This window comes from Sorex araneus, chromosome 10, assembly GCF_027595985.1.
Source record: "Sorex araneus isolate mSorAra2 chromosome 10, mSorAra2.pri, whole genome shotgun sequence".
In the NCBI taxonomy this organism is placed as follows: Eukaryota; Metazoa; Chordata; class Mammalia; order Eulipotyphla; family Soricidae; genus Sorex; species Sorex araneus.
The window spans coordinates 5,725,044-5,748,537 of NC_073311.1; the positions used below are offsets into that span (position 1 = coordinate 5,725,044).

The window sequence follows — 23,494 nt, forward strand, 5'->3', positions numbered from 1 at the left end:
TGAGACACAGGGGTTTGTGATTAGAATTATGAGTTACACAGGCAGTTGGACCCATCACATTCCAAACACCCACTGAGAGAGGCAAAACACATTTTCTCTTTTTAAAATGATGGTATTTATGTCAGCTCCTTCAGAGAGTAGGCTGCAAAACCTTTTTGCCCGTAACAGAGGAACTAATGTCCAAAAAGGCATGCAATCAAGTCTAGGGTTTGGAGAAAGACTACACAGAACAGGAAAGAGAACACCAAGAGGGTACACAAGATGCTACATGCTGACAGAGGCAGAACCTTTCCTTGACACCTTTCCGTTTCTGTCTTAATGTTTATCCTAGCCTTCAGCGTGCCCTCTTGCCAGGTCTTGCCAGATTAGCCAATGTCCTAATCTGCCTTCAACTTTGCCAGAGCTATTCCATTCAAACCACTAGTACCCCAAATATTTCTTTTTCCTAAATGAAATGCCTTCTCCCATCACAGAATTAACCACCCAATGAAGCTATAAATCTCTCAGCACTGCAGATCAATACTTTCAGGAACAGAATCTAAAGATATGTGAGCATGCAAATGACCAGAAATGACCCACATTATCAGAATCATGGATGCTGTCACATAAATGTGCTCCAACCTTGGGGGCTGGAGCGATAGCACAGCAGGTAGGGCGCGTACCTTGCACACGGCCAACCCAGGTTCGATTCCCAGCATCCCATATGGTCTCCTGAGAACCACCAGGAGTAATTCCTGGTGCATCACCAGGTATGACCCAAAAAGAAAAAAAAAAGTGTTCCAGCTTTAAAGAAATGTTAAATACTACACAAGCTGAAGGTGAAATAATACAATGAAACTTTGATTAACCGTGATGCTCATACAGGCAAGGAAGGCAGTTTTGTCTGAAATTCTCTTTTCAGGATGATAGATCTCAAATTGTTTCTACTTTTAAAGTTATTTTTTGTTCAATTTGTAAACCGCTGAGTTTCATAATGGTCTCAAGAGAGTTTAGAAGTCATACTTGTGGGTCACCTCTATATCTAAAGATTTTAGAACATACCACCCACAGCTATAATCATTCCTCAGTGTATGTAATTATCTGATAAATGCCACACATATCTGATTACTCTTGGGTGAGTATTAAGACACAAAAGGAAGAACATCCCTTTAGCATACACCTATTCCCTAATTTTCTTCTCTCTGTTTACACTACTTCATTCTCTTCCTATACAGGAAAAAGACTCCAGTATTCAGTCCTATTACTAACTTCATTTTACGTATCAAGAAATTCCTAGGGATAATCCAGGAGTACCCCCATATATGTCCATCTCTTCTTAGAAAACAAAAAACAACCTTGTGATTACCTAGCTACACTGACCCAATAGTTGAAGCATAACATTTTAACCTAAGGAGAAATTTAACAATATAATGCTCTATGAAACAAAAAAGGGAAAAAACAAAGGGAAATGTGTTTTGCAATCATCTATGTAAAGAGACATCATAATTCAATGAGCAGCACTGAATTATGTACTTTCTTATAGTATCACTTTATCACTGTCATCCCGTTGCTCAGCGATTTGCTTGAGCGGGCAACAGTATTTGATATGCCAAAAACAGTAACAACAAGTCTCGCAATGCAGACGTTACTGGTGCCACTCAAGCAAATCGATGAGCAACAGGATTTCTTTTAGTACTTTACTTTTTTTTTTTTTTAGTCATACTCAGCAATGCTCCGGAATTACTGGCTCTGCATTCAGGAATTACTCCTGGTAGTCAATTACTTCCTTGAGGGACCATATGGGATGCTAGGGATCAAACCCTGTTTGGCCACATGCAAGGCAAACACCCTGTCCACTGTACTATCACTCTGACCCCTTTTATAGTACTTAAAAAAAAATCCAAAGGGGGAACACTTCTAATCTATTAAAAGGCCTCTTCCAAATAGAAATCTAGGTACAATAACAATAATGAATAATGTGAAGTTTTTTTAACTTCTAGAATTCATCCAAGACTGAAAAAGTGATTTCAACACTAAGACCTAGTCTCCTAACTTCCATGAAGGATCATATTCATTTTTGTCTTTCAGGTGGCTCCTTGCAAAGTCCTGTACCCAGTGCGTGCCCATGACAGTCTCAGGAATAAAACAACGAATGTCTGTCACTCACTCTAGGATTTCAGCTAGCATGCAGCTGGGGGACCATGTGGAATTTGGCACAGTGAGCCTACAAAGCTATGAAGCATCCTCCTCACGCCGCATAAGATTCCATGAAACAGACTAAACATGGAACAGTTGGCAGTCAGGGAATCTCCAGATCTAAGAAAGCAATTCAAATGCCCTTCAGTTTTAGAGGTAATTCTCTACCCTTCTGACAAACTCTCTAATGATGCAGCATGGAAGACACATCAGATCAGAACTCTAATAAAAGTTCTGATCAGCATAAGCTAAGAACAACTAACATCTTTGTTCAAGCTAAAGTAGAGGGTTAAAATTAAATAAAGGGGGGAGAGGGAGAGAAACTAAAAGGAGCTGGAATAACTCAAATGGAAAATAAAGTACTTACCAATTTGGCCAGCCTTGACTTTAAAAGGAACATCCAATTCACTCTTCAAGAGGAATAAGAACATGTAAAGAACATTTCAGATTTAATAATTTAACACCCCCCGAAAATCATGTTCTTATAATTTAAATATACAACCATTACAATGAAAAACATAAACAAATTTCCTTTACTTGGGTAACTCAAAAGGCCAAGGAAATTTTTTTTAATTAAGTTAAACATTTTAATAATGAAGTCACAAAAGAAGCAAAATTACAAGTAAGAACAATTGGGGAAAGGGCTTGTAGTCAGAGAAAGTAACCGCATAAATCAATTACTTAATTTAATGAGCCCAAAACAAGCTGGGTAGAAATATCTTAATCTATAAAGTAATGGTTCGCTTTTCTGAATTACTAGAATAGAAAAAGAAATTTTTTCATTAAAAAAGTAGACAAAACAATAAAAAATTATGCCTCAAATAAAAGACATAGTGTATGAATACAGAAAACAATCTCAAAAGAATTGGCAAATTCCCAAGATATTTACCAAATTAATATTCACTTTAGTTACTAACAAGCATTGAGCATAATAAAATTTTACTTACCTATATTCTAAAACATTAGTAGATTGAAGTAACATTTTAAATTCATAGAATACTAAATAATAGCAGTTTAAAATTTCACTTCAATTTTAAGAATTGTTAAAAAATTAAACTATCGGAAAGCACTTCTATTAGGTATGTACACCTTAGCAGAGACTAGGATTACAGAAATCTGGCAGCCAGGAGCCAGAGACAGCACGAGGGAAGGTGCTTGCCTTGCCAGCAGCCCACCAGGTTGGAGCCCCCGCACTGCAAAGGGGCCCCTGAGCACCACCAGCAGTGCTCCCTAAATACACAGCCAGGAGCAAACCCTGAGCACAGCAAGGTGAGGCCCACACCCCACCTCTCCACCCCCACCCCAAAATTAAATCTGGCAACTAATATACAGAATTTTAGGTAACAATCATTTAACGTAATTAATTTACTCTACCATCTGCTTACCCAAGCAGTCCGGGAAAACAGGAATTAAGAAAATACTAATTATCAGCTTTAGTTAAAAGGCTTTATTTAGACAAAACAAGAGGCATCCTCAGGGATAAAGAGAATAGCTCTACCCTGGCAGAGTTTGGAAAGATAAACTCAGGTTTATCTTCCCAGTTATCAAGAGTTAAATCATGAACTCTTCTATGATGTCAGCTATAGACTAAACTATTCATTTCTGAGAGCGTGACCCCAGCTGAGAAAGCCCGGGTGAGACTGCAAGACCCATGCACTTTGCACAAAGCCAGTCTGTTTGCAGTGTAACTAGACCTCTGACAAAGATCCTCAAAATCTTCAGGACTCAAAATCTGCTCCCCTGAGTCTAGGCATGAAGCATCCAGGCATAAGGCACACAACCTATCACCGGGAAATCCACCGGGCCTCCAAAGAGATTAATCAAACACACTGTAGGTGTTAATGAGATCCCCAACTATTAAAGAATAAACTCACTCCTTGTTGTTCAATTTTGTCCTATGCCCAGTGGCATTCAAAGCTTACTTACTCTTGGCTTTGTGCTCAGGGATCATTCCTGATGGGACTCAGATCATAAGGGGTACCAGGACTGACCCCTGTTGGCCGAACGCAGGATAAATGCCTTCTCCATGCACTATCTCTCCAATGGCTCCTAAAATCATTCTTAGATGACTTAAGTCAAATTAAGCCCAACTGTCTGGATAGAGGTCTAATAAAATTATGAGAGGAAGGAAATATTTTGTTTCTATCTTAAAAACAAAGGACAGAAAATTATTTCTAGAGTCCAAAAAATCTATTTTGCCTCCATATAGTTAACTATCAATGCAATTCCAAAACTACTATGATAAACTACTATATCAAGTTCTAATGTATTTGAAATATATAAGAAGATAATTCTTCAGAAAATTATTTCATCAAGACAAATGTTTACTACAAAGCTTAACAGAACTTAACAAAGCTAATTTTTTGAATTAGATCAAAAAAAATTTTCACTCTCTCACAATGGAGACGTTACTGGTGCCCGCTCAAGCAAATAGATAAACAATAGGACAACAGTGCTTGCTACAGTGCTACAGTGCTAAGTAATACATTTTAACCATCAAGAAAATAAATTCTAAATCTTTAATCACAATTTTTTATTTTTAATATATAAGTTTTTAAATATGTCCAGCTTAATCAAGTGCTTAATTCAGTGAACAATATTCTAATGTTCTCTAATTAATTATATAATTCTTTTATTTTATTTTTTTTTTTTATTTTTTGCTTTTTGTGTCACACCCAGCGATGCTCAGGTGTTACTCCTGGATCTGTACTCAGGAGTTACTACTCCGGGCAGTGCTCGGGGGACCATATGGGATGCTGGAAATCGAACCTGGGTGGGCTGCGTGCAAGGCAGACGCCCTACCCACTGTGCTATCACTTCAGCCCCTTTATTTATTTTTTAAATATTTTTTTTATTGAATCACTGTGAGACTGACCCTTACAAAGTTGTTCATGATTAAGTTTCAGTCATACGGTGTTCCAACATCCATCCCTCTACCAGTGTACATTTCCTGGCACCAGTGTCCCCAGTTTCCCTCCCATCACCACACCCCACCCCACCTCCAGCCTTTCTCTATGGCTAACTCCCCTATCCCTCTCTCCCTCCCCTTCTCCCCTTTCTCTCCCTCCCCTTTTAGGCACTGAGGTTTGCAATACAGACACCTTTTACCTACATTTAACCCTCAGTTCCTGTATGGCATGATCTTTTCCAACTTTATTGTCATACTGATCTGTTCTCTATCTTACCTACCCTCTCTCCACACACACTTGTGGTGTATTTCAACCACTGACCTTTTTTTTTTTTTTTTTAACTGAAAAGAGTTGGGGCTGGAGAGATAGCACAGCGGGTAGGGCGTTTGCCTTGCACGCGGCTGACCCGGGTTCAAATCCCAGCATCCCATATGGTCCCCTGAGCACCGCCAGGGGTAATTCCTGAGTGCAGAGCCAGGAGTAACCCCTGTGCATCGCCAGGTGTGACCCAAAAAGCAAAAAAAAATTTAACTAAAAAGAGTTAAGCAAGTAGTATGTCTCTGAGTTACTTAATCATATTATTTGGTACCTGTACCAGATTGTTTAGTATTCCAGGATCCTAAAAGCTAACAGGGTAATTGAACTATCAGCACAATTAAAAATAAAAAAACAACTTACCAGAGCATTTTCTTTTATCTGCAGATTATCTAAAGCCACATTTCCTTTTTAAAAAAGAGGCAAAACATAAAATTAATATGAAAACTAGTATAATAACAAGTATACATTATAGTGCTAAATTCTAAGTACTAAGAAGCCAGTTGTGAGCTTCAAGAAATTAAGCTGCTTCCGGCACAAGTTATGAATATACAGACAAGAATTATTAGTTCCGCCGGTCCTGTCCAAAACGACCTCTCAGCACAGAGCCAGAAGCCCTGAGTACACCAGGTGTGGGTATCCCAGGGGCTACTCTGCTACCAGGCATTAGAGACAGTCTGGGCGCTCGTTTTGCATACAGCCTAGCGGGGTTCCAGCCCCAGCACTGCCTATGACCCGGAGCCAGACTCTCAGATACCCTAAGGGAGGGTCCTCGTCTCTTTCCTATGATACAATTTAACATTTGCAGACCCATGTTCTAAAAGGAGTGGTCCCTGAGCAAGAGCCAGGAGTGAGCCCTCCGCACTACCTGGGTAAATGAAACTAAATGAGTGAACTAATGAATAAAATTCTTAAAAAGATATATGAGTTATATGAACATTAAACATTTTTCCCTGAACTTAACTCTGTTAAAATTACCCCTTGGGGGCTGGAGGGCAGGATGCAGATGAGGAGAACAGTGCTCGCCCTGCAGGTGTAGGTTCTGGTGGCTTCTATCCCAGGAACCAAACATAAAAATAGTAAGTTCAAATTTAAATTACATTATAAAATTAATTACCCCTGGGAACACCATTCAGGCCCACAGAGACCGGCACAGACACTAGTGCATACTAGAAGAATCCAGAGTCCAACAGGCAAAAAGGCTCATCCAGAGACAAGCAAAGTGTCTCAGCAGTTCGTGTTATTTGATCAGTGATATGGGCATGCTGATGCCCAGTGCCAACTAACAAGGGGTCCACATCAGATACGCACTTTTGACTAAACAATGGCTAAGGCACTAACAAGACTAACATATGCTGCACAAAAATATAGCATCCTGATGTAAAACCATTTGTACTGTGGTGAACTCTTACTCTTTAACCAGTGGGATTGAAGAGGTGAAATATATGACAAATGCCAATGTGGTTAACAGAGTTACATATACTTAGAAAGACTGGATGGAACAAAGAGATAAGAGGGATGATCACAGGAGACAGGATTAGGGAAGGGCATTTTTATTCATGGTCTCCAGCATTTTCTAGTTTTCATGTCAATCGGGTATTACCCCTATGTTAAATTACCACATGGGGCAGAGACAGTTCAAGGTTCTGAGCTCGTGCTTTGCATGCCTGGATTCTACCCCTGCCAGCAAATGATCTCTCTGCACACTGCTGGGAGCAACCCCCAGGCTCACTGCCTGAGGTAGAGCATTAGAGGGTGGAACCCCCACCCAAAAACAACAATACAGTAGTAACACAAACTGCAAAAAAAAAGTGAAATAAGAAAGACGTTCTAAAGTCAAATATGACCTTAGTATCACTGTATCACTGTCACTGTCATCACTGTCCTCCCATTGTTCGTCAATTTACTCGAGAGGGCACCAGTAATGTCTCTACTCAGCCCTGAGATTTTAGCAGCCTCTCCTTACTCGTCTTTCCCAACGATTGGAGACTTTTTCAGGGTCAGGGGAATGAGACCTATCTTTACTGTTTTTAGTATATCGAATATGCCACAGGTAGCTTGCCAGGCTCTGCTGTGCGGGCAGGACACTCTCGGTAGCTTGCGGGGCTCTCTGAGAGGTACGTATGTATGTATCTTTTACTGTATTTGGGATATGAATACACCATGGGGAGCTTGCAAGGCTCTCCCGTGCGGGCAATAGACTCTTGGTAGCTTGTCAGGCTCTCCAAGAGGGAAAATCAGGCTATTAGATGTCGCACGGCTGCTTTACGGCCACGTGCTTCCGGGAGCTTGGTCTTACAGTCTCTGGATGTTGGCCATTGGTGGTATGACACGGCACCAGGGGCAGTTTGTGGGTGTGGCTGCCAAGCTACTGGAAAATAGGGGGTCTAGGTGGAGAAGGCCCAGTATGTTTTAGTATGTATGTTTTACATAACATAACAGACCTTAGTATGTTTTACATGAATTCCCTCTTATCTAATATTGAGTTTACCTACAGACACATTAAAAACAGATCATTTCTTTTACTGGATCTAGCAAACAGATGTCTACTTCCTCTCTGAAAAGTGTGAATGCTATCTAACACACAGTAAATTAAAAAAAGGAAAGAGGAATGATAGCATATATAAATTATTTGCACTAAAGGAGGAGCCACTAGCACTAATACAAAGAAAAAGGAAGGAAGAGAAGCATAGTTCAGATTAATAGCAGGGCAAAAGTGCATCCACTCATTCATTCGGCCAACAAATGTCTTATCTCACTAAGACACTGAGGTAAAAAATATCACTGTATCACTGTATCACTGTCGTCCCACTGCTCATTGATTTGTTCAAGCAGGCACCAGTAAGGCCTTCATTCGTCCCTGTCGTGTTCAGGGGAATGAGGCCTATTATTGTTACTGTTTTAGGCATATCAATTATGTTACAGGTAGCTTGCCAGGCTCTGCCGTGCGAGACTCTGCATCGCTCTCTTCTGGGAGCTGTGTTTCCGAGAGGTAAGAAGCATACTTCCATTAAGCTCATGTTTTTCTGCCAGATACATGTGCAAGAGTTTCATTTTCTATTCTCTGAAAGCCAGATATTAAATTAAATAAAAATAACTTATAAAGACTAAACCAAACCACTACATTAAAAAGTCAATCATCTGGGGACCCAGAGTGATAGTCCAGCAGGTAGAGTATTTGCCTGGCATGCAGCTTACAAAGGTTCGATCCCCAGAACCCTACAATGATCCCCAATCCCACCAGGAGTGATCCAGCAAAGCCAAGAGAGCACAGAGCCAGAGTAAGCCCTGAGTACTGCTGGGTGTGGCCCAAAACCAAACAAACAAACAAATCAACCATTTTATATTTAACTTAAAGTTGAGAGAAAAATTAAACTTTTTCTTTACTGTTTCAGAATAGTAATAATTACATATACATTTAAACAACTTTACGAGTATGTCAGAAAACCTGGGTCAAGAGCATGAGGAAGCCATGGAAAGTGCCTGAAAATGCTGAGGGTAAATATTTGCATTTAATCTCTGAGAAAACAAAGGAGGCGGAGAAGGGTGACTAACCAAGTTGGGATGCTTATCTCTGCCAGCAAGGAGGCACTAAGCCAGATGTTTCTCCAACCCCAAATGTTCAAGGAAGCCAAAATGATAGACAGTTAAAGACATTCTAAGAAGTGAGTGTCTTCTGTGAGGGACTAACGGGCGTAGGGACACAAAAGGGAATGTCCTGCTGCAGAGGCAAGGTGGGGTGGTGGGTGTTGGGGTCCAGTGGTGGGAGGGATACTGGGAACATTGGTGGAGGAGAATGGGCACTGGTGGAGGGATGTAAACAAAATGCAAACATGAGAGTTCATAAGTTTGTAACTGTACCTCACGGTGATTCACTAATAAAAATTTAAATAAATAAATAAATAATTTTTTAAAAGAAGGGGGCAATGAGTGTGGTCCATGAGGTTCCAATTCTGGACCCCTTAGGATTTTCTGTAATAAGCTAGAAAGTCTTTGGACCAGAACACCTGGGCAAGAGTCACACATAAAATTTCAAAGCCCACCTTGAAGGGGACCTAGGAGTGTCAGCCCTGTAGTGGTGCCTGTGACGGTGAAGGCATTAACTATGCGTCAAGCCAGAAGCCCTGACACTATGGCAACCACGTGACCAGCCTTTCTCAGCCACAAACCCTGACTGTAGGTGAATACTCCAAGGTACCCACAGGTAAAAAACTGCATAAGGGGAGGAGGGGCGCAGGCATGAGAATGGGGGACCAACCAGGAAACCAAGGGAGCCGGGAGAAGAAAATAGGTCAGAAGGGGCCCTGTGGGAAAGGCTCAGAAGCAGGGATCAATAATAATGCTTCTTAAAAATGGTAACTTAAAAGGGTAAATCATGGATCAAATGTATCTAGTAATCTCTGCTGATGAACCAGAAAATAGAAATAAAAAGAAATCCATTCTGTGTACACAGGTGGAGGGATGGGCGTTTCGATCATTGAATAACTGAAACTCAATCACAAAAGCTTTATAACTGTATGGGAAAACAAGCACGAAAATGTATGAATCTGTAACTGTACCCTCACTGTGACTCACCAATTAAAAAATAAATTATAAAAAAGCTTTATAACTGTATCTCACGGTGATTCAATTAAAAAATAAAAAATAATAGCACTGTAGCACTATTGTGTCATTGTTCATTGATTTGCTTGAGCGGGCACCAGTAACGTCTCCATTGTGCGACTTGTTGCTACTGTTTTTGGCATATCAAATACACCACAGGTAGCTTCCAGGCTCTGCCATGAGGGCGGGATACTCTCGGTATCTTGCCGAGCTCTCCGAGAGGGGCAGAGGAATTGAACCTGGGTCGGCCGCATGCAAGGCAAACACCCTATCCACTATCGCTCCAATCCTTAAGTAGTCGTGGCTGAATGGTTAAGGCGATGGACTAGAAAAAATAATAATAATTAAAAAATCCAATTTTGTGAATGACACTAAGATAAAGAGCGCTGGAGTCATCTTTAACAAAAATAAGAAAGAAAAGAACTGGTTGCTACATAACAGTTTACAACCAAGTTAGCATACTTCTGAGTAAAGAACAGCATACTGGCAGAATATAGAACAATTCTATCTAAACCCAAAAATGTTTGTTTAAAACCTTGGTGGCATACAAAATAAATATGATGTCAGCAACCTGCAAAAAGAAAAAATTCCTGTAGCACTCCACCACGTTCAACACGAGGCTCTGATGTCCTCAGCTCCCCACTGCCTCGGCAATGTTGACATGGTTAACTCAGAAGCATCTTAAACATGCCTGCAGGCACTGGGACGTGGCCTCGTGGTGGACACTTGTCAAGTGGCAGCACACATGCCTTGCATGTGAGGTCCAGAACTACCTGGTTCCCCAGTACCCACAACACTCAGATCTCTGCATAGTTGAATACCCAAGGCCATCCAGAGGAAGGGTATGTTTGTTAAGCAAAAGTAACCAAGGGTTCAGGCCAGGGCAATGACTCACTAGGCCCCAAGTCGGAGCCCTGATCACCCACGGTTGGGCACAGCCCCAGTCACCCCCGCTGCTCCTTCAGCTAGAGCAGCAGTGGGGGCGGTCTATCATAGTGGCCCCCAGAACCCAGAACCTGCATGGCAGGTCCAACAGACAGGAGCTGAGGTCAGAAGGCGAAGGGGCTGACCTGCGGGCCCACATCCACCTGTAAGGCCCTGACGCCAGGGCTCCAAGCCTCTGGTTCCCAAGGCTGTGTTCAGAAGATCTTCCTGTTCCCCAGCAGAAAATGCTGAGGATTTTTCCCGGGAAGCCCTTTCAGCCTCACCTGGAAGAAAACAGTCCTGTAAGCCAATGCTTATAGAGGCTTCTGGAGACAGCAGGAGGAGCCTGTACAATCCTGTCTTTGGTGCTCACAGACAAAAGGTTAAAGAAATCCAAAAACAAAACCTCAAGTTTTTTCAAATACAACTTGAAAAGTCATAACCAGGAGAGTAAATCCAGTGGATGCTCACATTCGGAGAACAGCAGGAGCAAGAGCCGCAGGGTTCGGGGAAAAAGGGCAAAAAAACAGAAGTTTGGTGAAAAAAACAGAACTTTAGTGAGAAATTCAAGGTTGGTTCATTTAAAAAAAGAAGAAAGAAGGGAAAAAAGGAAGGAAGGAAGGAAGGAAGGAAGGAAGGAAGGAAGGAAGGAAGGAAGGAAGGAAGGAAGGAAGGAAGGAAGAAAGGAAGGAAGGAAGGAAGGAAGGAAGGAAGGAAGGAAGGAAGGAAGGAAGGAAGGAAGGAAGGAAGGAAGGAAGGAAGGAAGGAAGGAAGAGAAAGAAAAGAAAACTTACATTCCTCCTAAAAAGGCAGAAAATCACAAGTTATAATTTACAACTCTTTAGGACCCTGGAGATTTTTAAAGCAATCCCCTCTTACTTTTTAAGTGAAGAAACTGAACGTGGAAGAGGTTAAGTGGCTAAATCAAAGCCATATAATGAATGTGTAGCAGAGCCAAAATAGAATGCTTGTCTCCAGCCTTGTTGGACAATGATGCTCTTAACATAAATCAGAGAATCGTCCAAAACTGTGATTAGAAATCATAAAGCTAACCGACAAACACAGTGGCCATGTCCTAATCCATAAAACTCATGTTATCAATTATGAACAGTGAGGAAAAAGAACCTATTGTGCTATGTACTCATTTTTTCATTTAAAACTCCCTTTATGGATCCCTGACAAAAATACAATTTGAGTCTATTGAGACATTCATTTTCCAAGGCAGTAGGCTTTGAATCATGACTGAGTAGGCTTTTTTTAAAGCAAGCTTGAAATGCTTTGAACAATGACTGTTTCCATAGAGAAGACTGAAGAAACTGCGCTGACACATTCAACTGAACTTCTCCACACCGCTCAATCCCACCCCTCCCCCAGGCTGCTCCAACAGGAGTCTGCCGTGACTCTGCTCTGGAAAGTGAGAGGGAAACTACTGACTCTTACTTTTTCCATTTCCCTATTGAAATACAAATCTTGGCAGGGAAAATGAAGAGCTGCCACACTGCCTCGGAACTTGCTTTCGTTCAAGCACACTTCAGGGACCTCATTAAAGAATGACACAGGGGCCAAGTCATAAGCAGATGAACTCCGAACACACTAACCTCTGGTTCTATGTTTAGCAAAGGGGTTTGGTTTTTTTTTTTAACCTGAGGTTGGTGTTTAAACAAGTGGTAAAGCACATTAGGTTTGAATGTTAAGCACTGCTCTCATTAACAGTAACTGAGTCTAAATATAACAGTAATAAATATTATAATGCTGGATTTTTGGGGGGTCTCTATTGCATTGCTTTAGGGCAAACCCCATGAGAAATACAGTCTTCAGTACACTAAGCATGGGCTGGAGGAAAGAACAACAACATCAAAATTCTTCTACTAGTTTAAAATACCTGGATGCCATACTACTTTATGGGAAGGTGAAAAAGAAGCAAAGACATCTGCATCTTCTCACATTCGATGGCTACCGTGAAGACAATGTACTGACATACTGGATTTGGGTGCACTAATATCAGCGTGATGATGGAACTTTGTTTATCCTGCTGTATCTTCACAGCTGACTCACTCTGCTCACTTCGATCAAGACAAGAAAATCATTATCCAGCTATGGCTTCTCGCCAAAAGGGAGGTCTCACTGCACCAGCCTTCAAATCGCAAAGATCCACAGTCAGAAGAGATGGCTTATCTACTCCTCTCACTTACTGACTGAAAATACAGGGGACGAGTGGAGCTGGAGTGGTAGTGCAACTGGGTGGTGCTTGCCTTACATGTGGCTGATCCAACTTTGATCCCTGGCACCACATATGGTCCCCTGAGCCCTTCCAGGAGTGATCTGTGAGCACAGAGCCAGGAGTAAGCCCTGAGCATCACTGGGTGTGGTCAAGTACACAATCCTAGGCATCACTGGATTTCCAGAGGCCACATAAGCAGGCAGTGATGGGGATGGAATTCCACGCCGGGTTCCCTCCGAGCTGCTCAGTGTCAGCTGGCAGCTACTGCAGAAGCATCAGGTGTGGGTGAGGGACAGCCTGGAATCAGCGCAGGCTGGGACCTGTGTGCAAAGCTGAGAAGACTGTGGGCTCTCCAGCTGGCTCTCATTCCTGGCCTGGGGCGCCGCCCCTGCAGCCAGCGCACTACAGCCTCTCTCTAGGCCCGCCCGCTAAGCAGAGTGGGGAATGGCTGGATTCTGAAGGCAGAACTTTCCTGCAGACTTTCCACCTGCACAAAAGCTCCACACTCAACAATACTACCTGAACCAAACTCCGGCATGGATTTTCAAATACACGTTACTCTTACGACAACGGTATCCCAGAGGCTGGAGAGATAAAGCAGGGGTAAGGTGCAGCATGAGGCTGACTGTGGACCCTGGCATCACAGCCCAGGAGGCCCCCAAGCCCCACTGCGTGGCCTGGACATACCCAGCACCAGAGGGCTGAGCGGCATCGCACCCTCAGGCCCAACCACTGGCTTTGGCCTCACTGGGGCTCCTTAAGCATTGCTTACAGACCAAAAAGAAAAACACACAATTACTTCCGAGGCCCGCTCAGACCACTGTGGACTGTGCAGTCTACCTCCTGAAACCAATCTGTGCTAGATAAAACCCAACCCCAGGGAAAATTTCTTTTTTCTTTTCTTTTTTTTTTTTTTTTTGGCTTTTTGGGTCACACCTGGTGATGCACAGGGTTTACTCCTGGCTCTGCACTCAGGAACCACCCCTGGCGGTGCTCAGGGGACCATATGGGATGCTGGAATTTGAACCCGGGTCGGCCGCGTGCAAGGCAAACGCCCTACCCGCTGTGCTATCACTCCAGTCCCGCCCCAGGGAAAATTTCTTATCCACAGAGTATACACACACACACACACATACACACACAAATACACACAGACACACACACACACACACATACACAGAGCACTTTTCTGAAACTGTGAAAATCTGATTTCACACTAAGTGTGATCCATAAGCATACATTTGAATGAACTAGGCGTTTCTTTTCCTTTTGAGAAACTTTTAAGAAAGAAAGGCTAAGAGGTGCGGTTTTATCTTTACATAAAATCTTCTCACCATTAGAGCTGTAAACCCCAGTTTCAGAAAGAAACGTGAAAACAAATTAAACCCTTGGCCTTCACTCAGGTTTATCATCACTATTACTATCAGTATGGCAAAAAGTGTAACAACTATAATTACAATGGACTTTTCTATAATCCATCTCATAAACGCAGCATTACTTCTCCATTGTACAGATAAGAAAAATGAGGCTTAAAAACTAAAACGCTGGGTCCAGGAGATAGCTCAGAGTGCCCCAAGTTAGATCTCGGCCCAGCAAACCCCACGTCAGCACAGTGCACGTGACCCTGGGGCCCCAGGCTCTCGGGACAAGCCCAACCTGGACAGTCAGGCCGGCTGCCAGGGGCACAGGCAGGGGTGGTGCTGGCATCCGACATTACTTGGGGCCTCTGGACCCAGGTCCCACTGCTCAGAAACCACCAAAGCTTGGTTTCCTACAACAGCAGGAATCTTTTCAATCTTTTTTCTGTTTTGTTTGGGGACCAACCCTCATGGCTTACTTCTGGCTCGGAGCTCAGGGATCATTCCTGACACAGGGGACCATATTCAGTCTATGGTGCCAGGAACTGAACCAAGATCAGTGTGTGCAAGACAAGCTTCTTGATCCTTGTACTATCGCTCTGGTCCTGTTTAAGTCACTTTCTAAAACACATAGGAAATCCTTGGCACGCACACACACACACACACACACACACACACACACACACACACACACACACACTGAAAGCTTCTATTTTGAAACAAGGTTTTTTTTTCTTCTCTAATTTGAAAGCAAAATTCACAGCACACATCCCTATTCTAGACCAGAGGTTCCCAAATTCAAATGGCCTTTCAGAATAAAACTTACTCAGTGTTCCCTCCCTGAAAAATCTACCTTCTTTAAGAGAACAGAGAAGTCCACAACTGCACCCACAACGGCTTCCTTAATCAGTCCATCAACCTCAGGGCACTGAGGTCGCCTTCACTTTGGGGAACACAACATTCCAAATATCTCCTTATCCTCCCTCCGACTTTTGTTTGTGGGCTTCTCTGTTAATTCACAAATTATGACCCTGCTCTTCAATACATATGAACACAACACTGCGATTCTGGAAACTGTTCCCTGGTAGCATCCTGGTAAGGTTAATGCACTCTCACAAGCGATCTTGCAGCCACACCTTAAGACCTATTTCTCTCCTAAATTACAAATTTTGGGCTGCATCTCCTTTTTCTAGGTTCTTTTTACTCCTGACTTATCTGCACCCCTAAAAGGGGGTCCTATACATGTAAGCAACAATCTCATTCTTCTCTTTGGAAGAGGATTTTCACAACAGTTTAGACTGGTTGATTCTAGGGTTTAACAGTATTTCTGGGGTCCACCGGCTTACTGTCAGTAACAAAGCTGACCCCTCACTGTGACAACCAAAAAGGTTTCAGAAATTTCCAGAGAGCCCCTCAAGGGCAAAGGCATTGCAGGTGGGAAACTTCAGCCTTAGATGCAATACCACAGTGAGGTACCGGATTCACTCTCCACTTATTTGAACAAGAACAGCAAGATCTGCTGTGCCAAACTGGTTCAATTTTTCTTTCTCCAGATGTAAAAACATAAAAAGTCAAGTCCAATGGCACATAACCTTTGTTTTTTACAGCAAATATTTTTCAAATAAGAGACTATGAATTTTTTTAAATTCTTTATAAAACTTGCAAACAGGGGGCTGGAGAGATAGCACAGCGGGTAGGGCATTTGCCTTGCACGCGGCTGACCCGGGTTCAAATCCCAGCATCCCATATGGTCCCCTGAGCACGGCCAGGGGTAATTCCTGAGTGCAGAGCCAGGAGTAACCCCTGTGTATCGCCAGGTGTGACCCAAAAAGCAAAAAAAAAAAAAAAACAAAACAAACTTGCAAACATTTCACAAATATGAGCTACTCAATTGATGGGATGAAATCAATATTCCCACACTTATCAAATGGAGTTTAAGATAAATTTTTTTTCTTTTTGGGTAACACCCAGCAATGCATAGGGGTTATTCCTGGCTCTGCACTCAGGAACTACCCCTGGTGGTGCTCAGGGGACCATATGGGATGCTGGGAATCGAACCCAGGTTGGCTGTGTGCAAGGCAAATGCCCTACCCGCTGTGCTATGGCTCCAGCCCACATTTCTTTTTTTATTAAGCTTTTTTATTAAGGTACTGTGAATTACAAAGTTGTTGACAATAGAATTTCAGTAATGCATTGTCCCTATACCAATCCCACCACCAGTGTCCATTTCTCTACACCAATGACCCTGGTTTCCCTCTCCAGCCTCAGCCTTCTTCCTTGCTTGACAGGGTGACATTAAAGTGATTTACTGTTGGGGCTGGAGTGATAGCACAGCGGGTAGGGCATTTGCCTTGCACGCGGCCGACCCAGGTTCGATTCCCAGCATCCCATATGGTCCCTTGACCAGCACCAGGAGTAATTCCTGAGTGCAGAGCCAGGAGTGACCCCTGTGCATCGCTGGGTGTGACCCAAAAAGCAAAAAAAAAAAAAAAAAAGGTGATTTACTGTAATTTCGGGTCCAATTCTCACCGTGTTACTGGCTCTGTGGTTTAGGTACATACAGATCCCTGACTGCTACACCACCTATGCACCCAGGCCTCAAGCCTCAACGCTACAGAAATAAAATGCCATGAGCATACCCCACCCCCTCAAAAAATATAAATCTCTTTTGCAATGTTTTAGCTAATACAAGCAGTTAACTCACACGTTCTGCCTAGTCTCACAAAGGAACTAGTGTTATACTGTACACGAGCCATAAAAGCTCACAATTTCTTGCTTCCTTTACTATAATCTCAAAAACAAGATGCAGAGTTGTGAGTCGGGAAAAATACTGAGGGAATCATTGACTTCTAAAGGAAATGGTCTTTATTTGCTCAGGCCTTTTATGGAGCCATTAGCAGAATATTATTTGTCAAAAGAAGAACATGTTATGAAAGCAAAGGAAAGTCTCTCCCTGAATTTCCCCAAAGGAGGAGGGAGAAATGATCCAAAAGTACATGTTGAGCCAGAGAGAGAGCACAGGAGTCAACACTGTACTTTGCAGATGGCCAAGCCTGTCTGGATCCATGCGTCCCTGAATGTGACCCTGGGGTCCCCAAGAACCCCAGGGTATGGTTCCAGGGTATGGCACAAGTATTCCCAGAACCACAGGGCCCCAGACTCCTAGACATCACTTGGGAGAGCCAAATAATAAAAAAGTAAGATGAAACAAAATTAGGGCATTCTCATTACTGCCTTGAACACTTTCAAATCCTCAGAGAATGTGTCAAAATTTCATAGCAAAAATACCAATAACTGGAATCACAGAGTACTGGCTGGAAAGACACTCACGGATTCCTAGTCCAACCCCTAATCTGATGGAAAAAGTAAGATTTGGTAAGGAAGAAATATGCAAATGTCCAGTGAGCTGTATTTCCAGCCAGGATTGAGGAAAGAGGTCCTAAATCGGACATAAAGGGTAGGGTTGTTTGGGACTGCAGAGGAAACTAAATTATCTGATGTAATTTTTCTATCCGTTTACAAGTGATAGAATTATGGCATGAGTAAGGTATAAGGTAAAAGGCTTGCCCATCACAAGCAAGAACCGTGACCACTGCTCAGCAAGGCCAGTGCTTCTACAGATCCCAACGGTTTGCTACAAGGGACAGCTTCGACGAGCTGAGAGGACTTTTCTGATCACTGCAGAGAGCACTGGGCACTGAATTCCTTCCCTGTCCCCTTCCTTGCTCCTCCTCCTCTTGCATCAGAGGCTGTGTGGACAGAGGGCAGAGACTCGGCCGAGAGGCGGGAACCACACGCAGCGGCCTCCTGCACGGTGCGGGCAGTACTCACGCTACCACTGCCCGCACAGGCAATGGCCCACGAAGACAGCCCGCGTTTCAGAACCCAGGTGTCACTGTTTTCCTGAACCATGTTTACATGAAAAGCGAGAAGCAGGCGGCCTGGCGTGGGGCCCGTGCTCCCTCGCCGGTCTGCTCGACCGCATCCTTCCGACCGCACGGCCCCGCCCCGCAGCGCCGGGCCGTCACCGGGCCCGCAGCCCCCGCGCCGGCAGCGGTCGGGAGGGCGCCCCCCGCCCGTCCTCCCGCCGCCGGGCACTCGGCCCGTCCGCGCTCGGCCCGTCGAAACGTGACGGGGGCTCCCCCGACTCTGCCCGCGCCCCGCGGGGCCCTGGAGCCGCTGCGGGGAGGGGCGGGCTGGGGGATGCGCGCCGCGCGCTCCCGGGGCCGGGGGTCGCATCTGCGGGCAGCCCCGGGACGAGCCTGCGGTGCTGCCCACCCCGGCCACCCGAGGAGGGCCCGGCCGGCCGTCCCCGCGGCCCCGGCGCGTGCGAAACGCGGGGCCACTGCACCGCAGCGGCGTCTCGCACCTGTCGCCCGCAGGGGGTGGGCGCAGGGGACCCCGCGGCCGTGCGGCCCCGGAGGCGGAGTCGGGCCGCGCGGAAGACCCCTCCCCACCGACGGGAGGAGCCCCATCCTCCGCGCCGGCCTCCGGGCTTACCGCCCCAGATCCCCAGCTTCAGCTGCGACTTGTTCAGGTTCTCCACATAGTCCCCCAGGAAGCGGTTGAGCAGGTCGGCGACCACCGACTCCAGCACCATGGTGGGGGCCGGGAGGCGGCGGCGGCTGAGGCGGAACCGTCGGGCGCAGCGGAGGGCGGCGACCCGGACCGCGAATGACAGCGGCCTCGCCCGGCCGCGCGCGTGACCGGCGTGCGCATGCGCGCCGCCGCCGAGCGCGCGTCGAGGGCCAGGGGCAGGGCCGCGGCCGCCGCCCGGAGTCCGGCTGGACCTAGCCCCGGCCGAGCTCAGAGTGGCCGCGGGTCTGTGCTGCACTGCGCCTGCCGCGAGCTCCTCGCTGCTGCTGGCGCTCCCAAGGCGCGTGGACCCCAGAGCCTTGCTGGGGGCGGTGGGGGTGGGGGGTTGCATTTGTTGCATGGAAACTGGATGTTATTTTCTCGTGCACGTTTGTATTCCTTCTCTCCGAGTTCATGTGCTCGGTTCACTCGCCTGGAAGGTGGCGACCGGTTGAGAACTTCCTCTTACCCCCACCCCCACCCCCGCCTCTGTCCCTGGCTGGCACTCAATTACAAATCACTTTGGCTTTTGCAATGCAAAAAGTTGCCACCTTAGTGAAAGTCCACTACCAGCTGGAAAACCATTGACTTTTTGAATACGGAAACCTTTCCCTGAAATACATCCATGAAATCAGCAAAACGCGTCCAGTGGGAAAAGGTTAATAATGCTAAGAGAAAACGGGCCGGAGGCTGAGCGCAGTTCTGTGTGATCAGAACCTCATCGCCACCACATGGGCACAAAGCACCGCCAGGTGTGGCTCAAAATTCCTTTCTTAAAAAATGCTAAAGTTCTTGACGGGCGGAGGGAGGGGGAGGGCGTGGAAAGGGGTTGGGATGGGAAGGGAATCTGGGAACACTGGTGGAGGGAAGATGACACTGTTGGAGAGATTGGTGTTGAATTATCGTGTGCCGAAAACGCAATCATCAGTAACTTTGTAAATCATGTTTCTTTCTAAAACTTTAGAAGAAAAAAGAAAAGCTAAAGTTCTTTGTGGCCGCATAGATATTTTTCCCTTTTCCCTTTCATTTCTGATTGCTTTGAAGACCACGGCTCCTGGCTGCAAGGGCGGGATGCTGCAGGGGCTTGGCAAATGAGGGCAACAGTTTTGAGTCAGACACTTTTGCCCATAAGCCACCCATAGGCAGAATCTGAAAAACTGCTGAGCTGTCCTATACAACCACTCGAGTGAATGTCCCCCCCACCCCCTTCAGGCGTTCAAACCTTAGTTCCAATGTGGTGTCATTAGGGGCACTCACTAACTTCTATAAGGCGCCAGAGAGCACCACCTCCACCACCCCTTCTACTACTTGAGAGTAGGAAGCCGGCCATCTAAGAAACAGTCCCCAGTCTGGGGGTTCTCCAAAGTCAATGTGTGCCGTTTTCACTTAGTTGTTTGCTCTGAGTTGTTACTTTCGTTGTTGTTTTGTTTGCCACACCCAGAGGTGGTCAGGATAATGCCCAGGACTTAGAGGCTCATGCAGCAACCGAATGGACACCAGGGCTTCTGCACGCAGAGTTACCTCTCCAGTCTCTTATTTTGTTTTAAATTACCTAGTCCGTGTTGATTTTGTTCCAAAAGCCTGAGCACACACATTCAATAACCTGGCCTTGTATCAAAACCAAAAGAAGCTTCTCTTTCACATCACTTAGCTCCTTAAGTGGTAATTTTGTTCATTCCTTTTCCAACCTGTTTGTTCCCCGTTTGGGGTCCCAAGTGGCCAGAACCCATTTCAGCAGCTGAGGACAAATAGGGAGGGAGGTACCCTGAGCATGCTGGCCTGGGCATGCTGGCTCACCATAGGGCACACTCACAGCAGACGCGGGTTGCACAGTCTGGGCAGTGCTAACAAGACAGGCAGGGTGGAAAACTACTAGAAGGAACAAGAAAGAACTATGCCATGCAGCCAACGAAAACTAAAGAGGCCTCGAGAGTCTCCAGCAGACTGCCATGTGGTTACCGTTTTCCTGAGAGATGCCAGCTCCAACCAGTACCAGGACAGGCTCGGAGGACAGGGTCCTGACCCTGTGTCCCTTTTTAGCTCATTGGATTTAACATTACCTTACATATGCCCCTCCGGCCACATCATTAGATATTGATGACATATTTGACATGTGAGCAAGCTTGTGGTTCTTCTGTTATTCGCAACCTTAGCACAACCCCAGTTGTCCCTCTCCTACCCTATCCCTAGTGCATTTCCCTCCCTCCGTTCAGGCCACAAACACACTTACCTAGCAGGAGACATAGTACATAGAATAAGGCACTTGCCTTGCATGCAGCTGACTTTTCCCTTTCATTTCTGATTGCTTTGAAGACCACGGCTCCTGGCTGCAAGGGCGGGATGCTGCAGGGGCTTGGCAAATGAGGGCAACAGTTTTGAGTCAGACACTTTTGCCAAGTGGTACAATTCCCAGCGCCACACAGGATCCCCTAAGCCCTGCCATCACTGAGGGTAGCCCAGAAACAAAAAACACTGAACCCAAGCCCTGGTGCCTGAGACTCCCTGGAGAGTACCCATCCCCAAGCTTCAGGGGTGTGCAGTCTCTCCAACAGATCTGTTGGGACCAGGGAGATGCTCAGTGGATAGGGCACTGCTTTCCATGCAGGGGCTCAGGGCTCAATCTCTGATCCCACATGGACCCCTGACACAGCCGAGAGTGAGCCCCACTTATTGAGCCCAAGGTAGTCCCCAAGCACTGCTGGATGTAGCCCCCAAACAAATAAGTCTCTAATATTGTCTACCCCATCTTGACCTTGAAAATTCTTTCTCTGACAACGAACCCAGGAATCATGGGGCCCCAGCACTGTGTTCATATTCCAGGTAACATATGAACATGTCACACACAAGAAGGGGCCCATGGGACTTGGGGACAATGTGTAAACCCCTTCCTCATGACCTAGCTCCAGGAAAAGATTATTTTTCTCTTCAGCGTGACACTTGATTACTCTGTTTGAAGACCTGCTGTGTGCCCAAAGGAATTTGGATCCAATGGTAACAAAACAAAGTGAACATTCTAGTAATTAGAGTTCTCTCTTTAGTTCTGGTGACATTGAGAAGGACATCAGCAACTGAATCATTGGAAGAGAGGAGCAAAGTGCTGTTTGTTAATAAAACAAAAGTCAAAATGAGGGTCACTTGAAAATGTCACATAGTTCTTGCTTTAGATTTAAAAATGCAAAGGCTGGGAGACAGTGCAGCTTAGGGCACATGTGCCCAAGCCAGCTTCAGTCCTAGCAGCGCGCTTCTGAGAGCCACTCTAGGTGCAGGCGTGGAGGCCCCAGCTAACCCCCAGCACTGCAGTCCCAGAGCAGCACCACACCCTCAGGCCCTGCATGAACCACTGGTCCCCTGGCTAAGAATCACCACACAGGTCTTAGACCTCCTGAGTATCTCTTAAGAGTCCTTCCCCGCAAAAAAGAGAAAACTCAGACATTCTAAATTAACACTGTTTCTTGCCCATTTTCCTGCAGATTGATGAGAAAAGCCAAAGGGAATTAGGAGTAGAAAAAAGGGGAAGTAAATGGAGGCAAAATAGACAATAAGGATTGATGCTGTCAAAAACAAATTGAGAAGATTGCCTGGGTGGGAACAGCAGAATGTTGGAGCCACAGGAACGCAAACATCAACTAGGTATTAAATTAGGAATTAAACCCCATTGAGTACAAAGAGTACTAGTAGACTTGTCCAAATTCCACAAGAAGTTAGGGCTGGTCAGAGTTAAAACCCAAGTGTCTGATTCCCTGGCCTCTGTGTATTTTATTCTTTGGTTGTATTGAGTGAGATAGACAAGTCAAAAGAGCAGCTCTCATCTAGCTTCAGACTTTCCTCCTGTTCTCTTTGCCTTCCAGCTTTCTGCGTCCAGGCATGTGCTCACAGCACTTGGGTCAGTGCTTCCTCTGCTCCACAGAGCCCCAGTGCAGAGCAGGCCTGACCATCTCGTTGGCTATGCCTGGTCATGTTCAATCAGTGGCAGTACCACCTAGTGGCCTGTAGATGAACATGTCTCTATTATTTCCCCGCACCTGCTCTATGTTGCTGTGGCCATGTTGCAACAACCAGTGGTCTCACACATGCTGGGTTGTGGTGCTCTGGAGGTCGCACACCCTGCAGAGATGCAGGGAAGGATGACAGGTGCCAGGATGGTGCTCTGTACACATGGACATCCCAGGGACTAAACTCAGCCTCACACCACTAAGGACGGTGCTTTGGAACACTGAACCATCACCATGTCCCTGTATGCATGCATGTGTGTGTACATTCATGCATAATGTATAAAAGTGTATATATATATATATATGCATATGTGTATGCATGTATGCCTGTGTGCATGTATATATGTGTGTTTCTATGTATTTACGCGGTGCTGGGGATTTAAGTCAGGACCTCAAACATACAAAGCAAGTTCTCTGCAGAGC

At 45.3% G+C, this 23,494-nt stretch overlaps 1 protein-coding gene across 9 annotated transcripts in view; it reads right to left on the bottom strand.

Moving 5' to 3' along the window:
- VPS13C (vacuolar protein sorting 13 homolog C) overlaps window positions 1–19,178 on the bottom strand; it is a 185,107-nt gene extending 165,929 nt beyond the window's left edge. For all 9 annotated transcript variants that reach the window (XR_008626968.1, XR_008626967.1, XR_008626965.1 and 6 more), the window contains exons 1-3: window positions 19,005–19,178; window positions 5,763–5,806; window positions 2,543–2,585 (exon numbers count right to left, since the gene is read on the bottom strand). Coding sequence is in view for 5 of the 9 variants with exons in the window: in XM_055118553.1 (XP_054974528.1) it covers window positions 2,543–2,585; window positions 5,763–5,806; window positions 19,005–19,104 (187 nt within the window). In the remaining 4 variants the exon portion in view is untranslated. The remainder of the gene's footprint in view (window positions 1–2,542; window positions 2,586–5,762; window positions 5,807–19,004) is intronic.
- Between the last annotated feature and the right edge of the window lie 4,316 nt (window positions 19,179–23,494).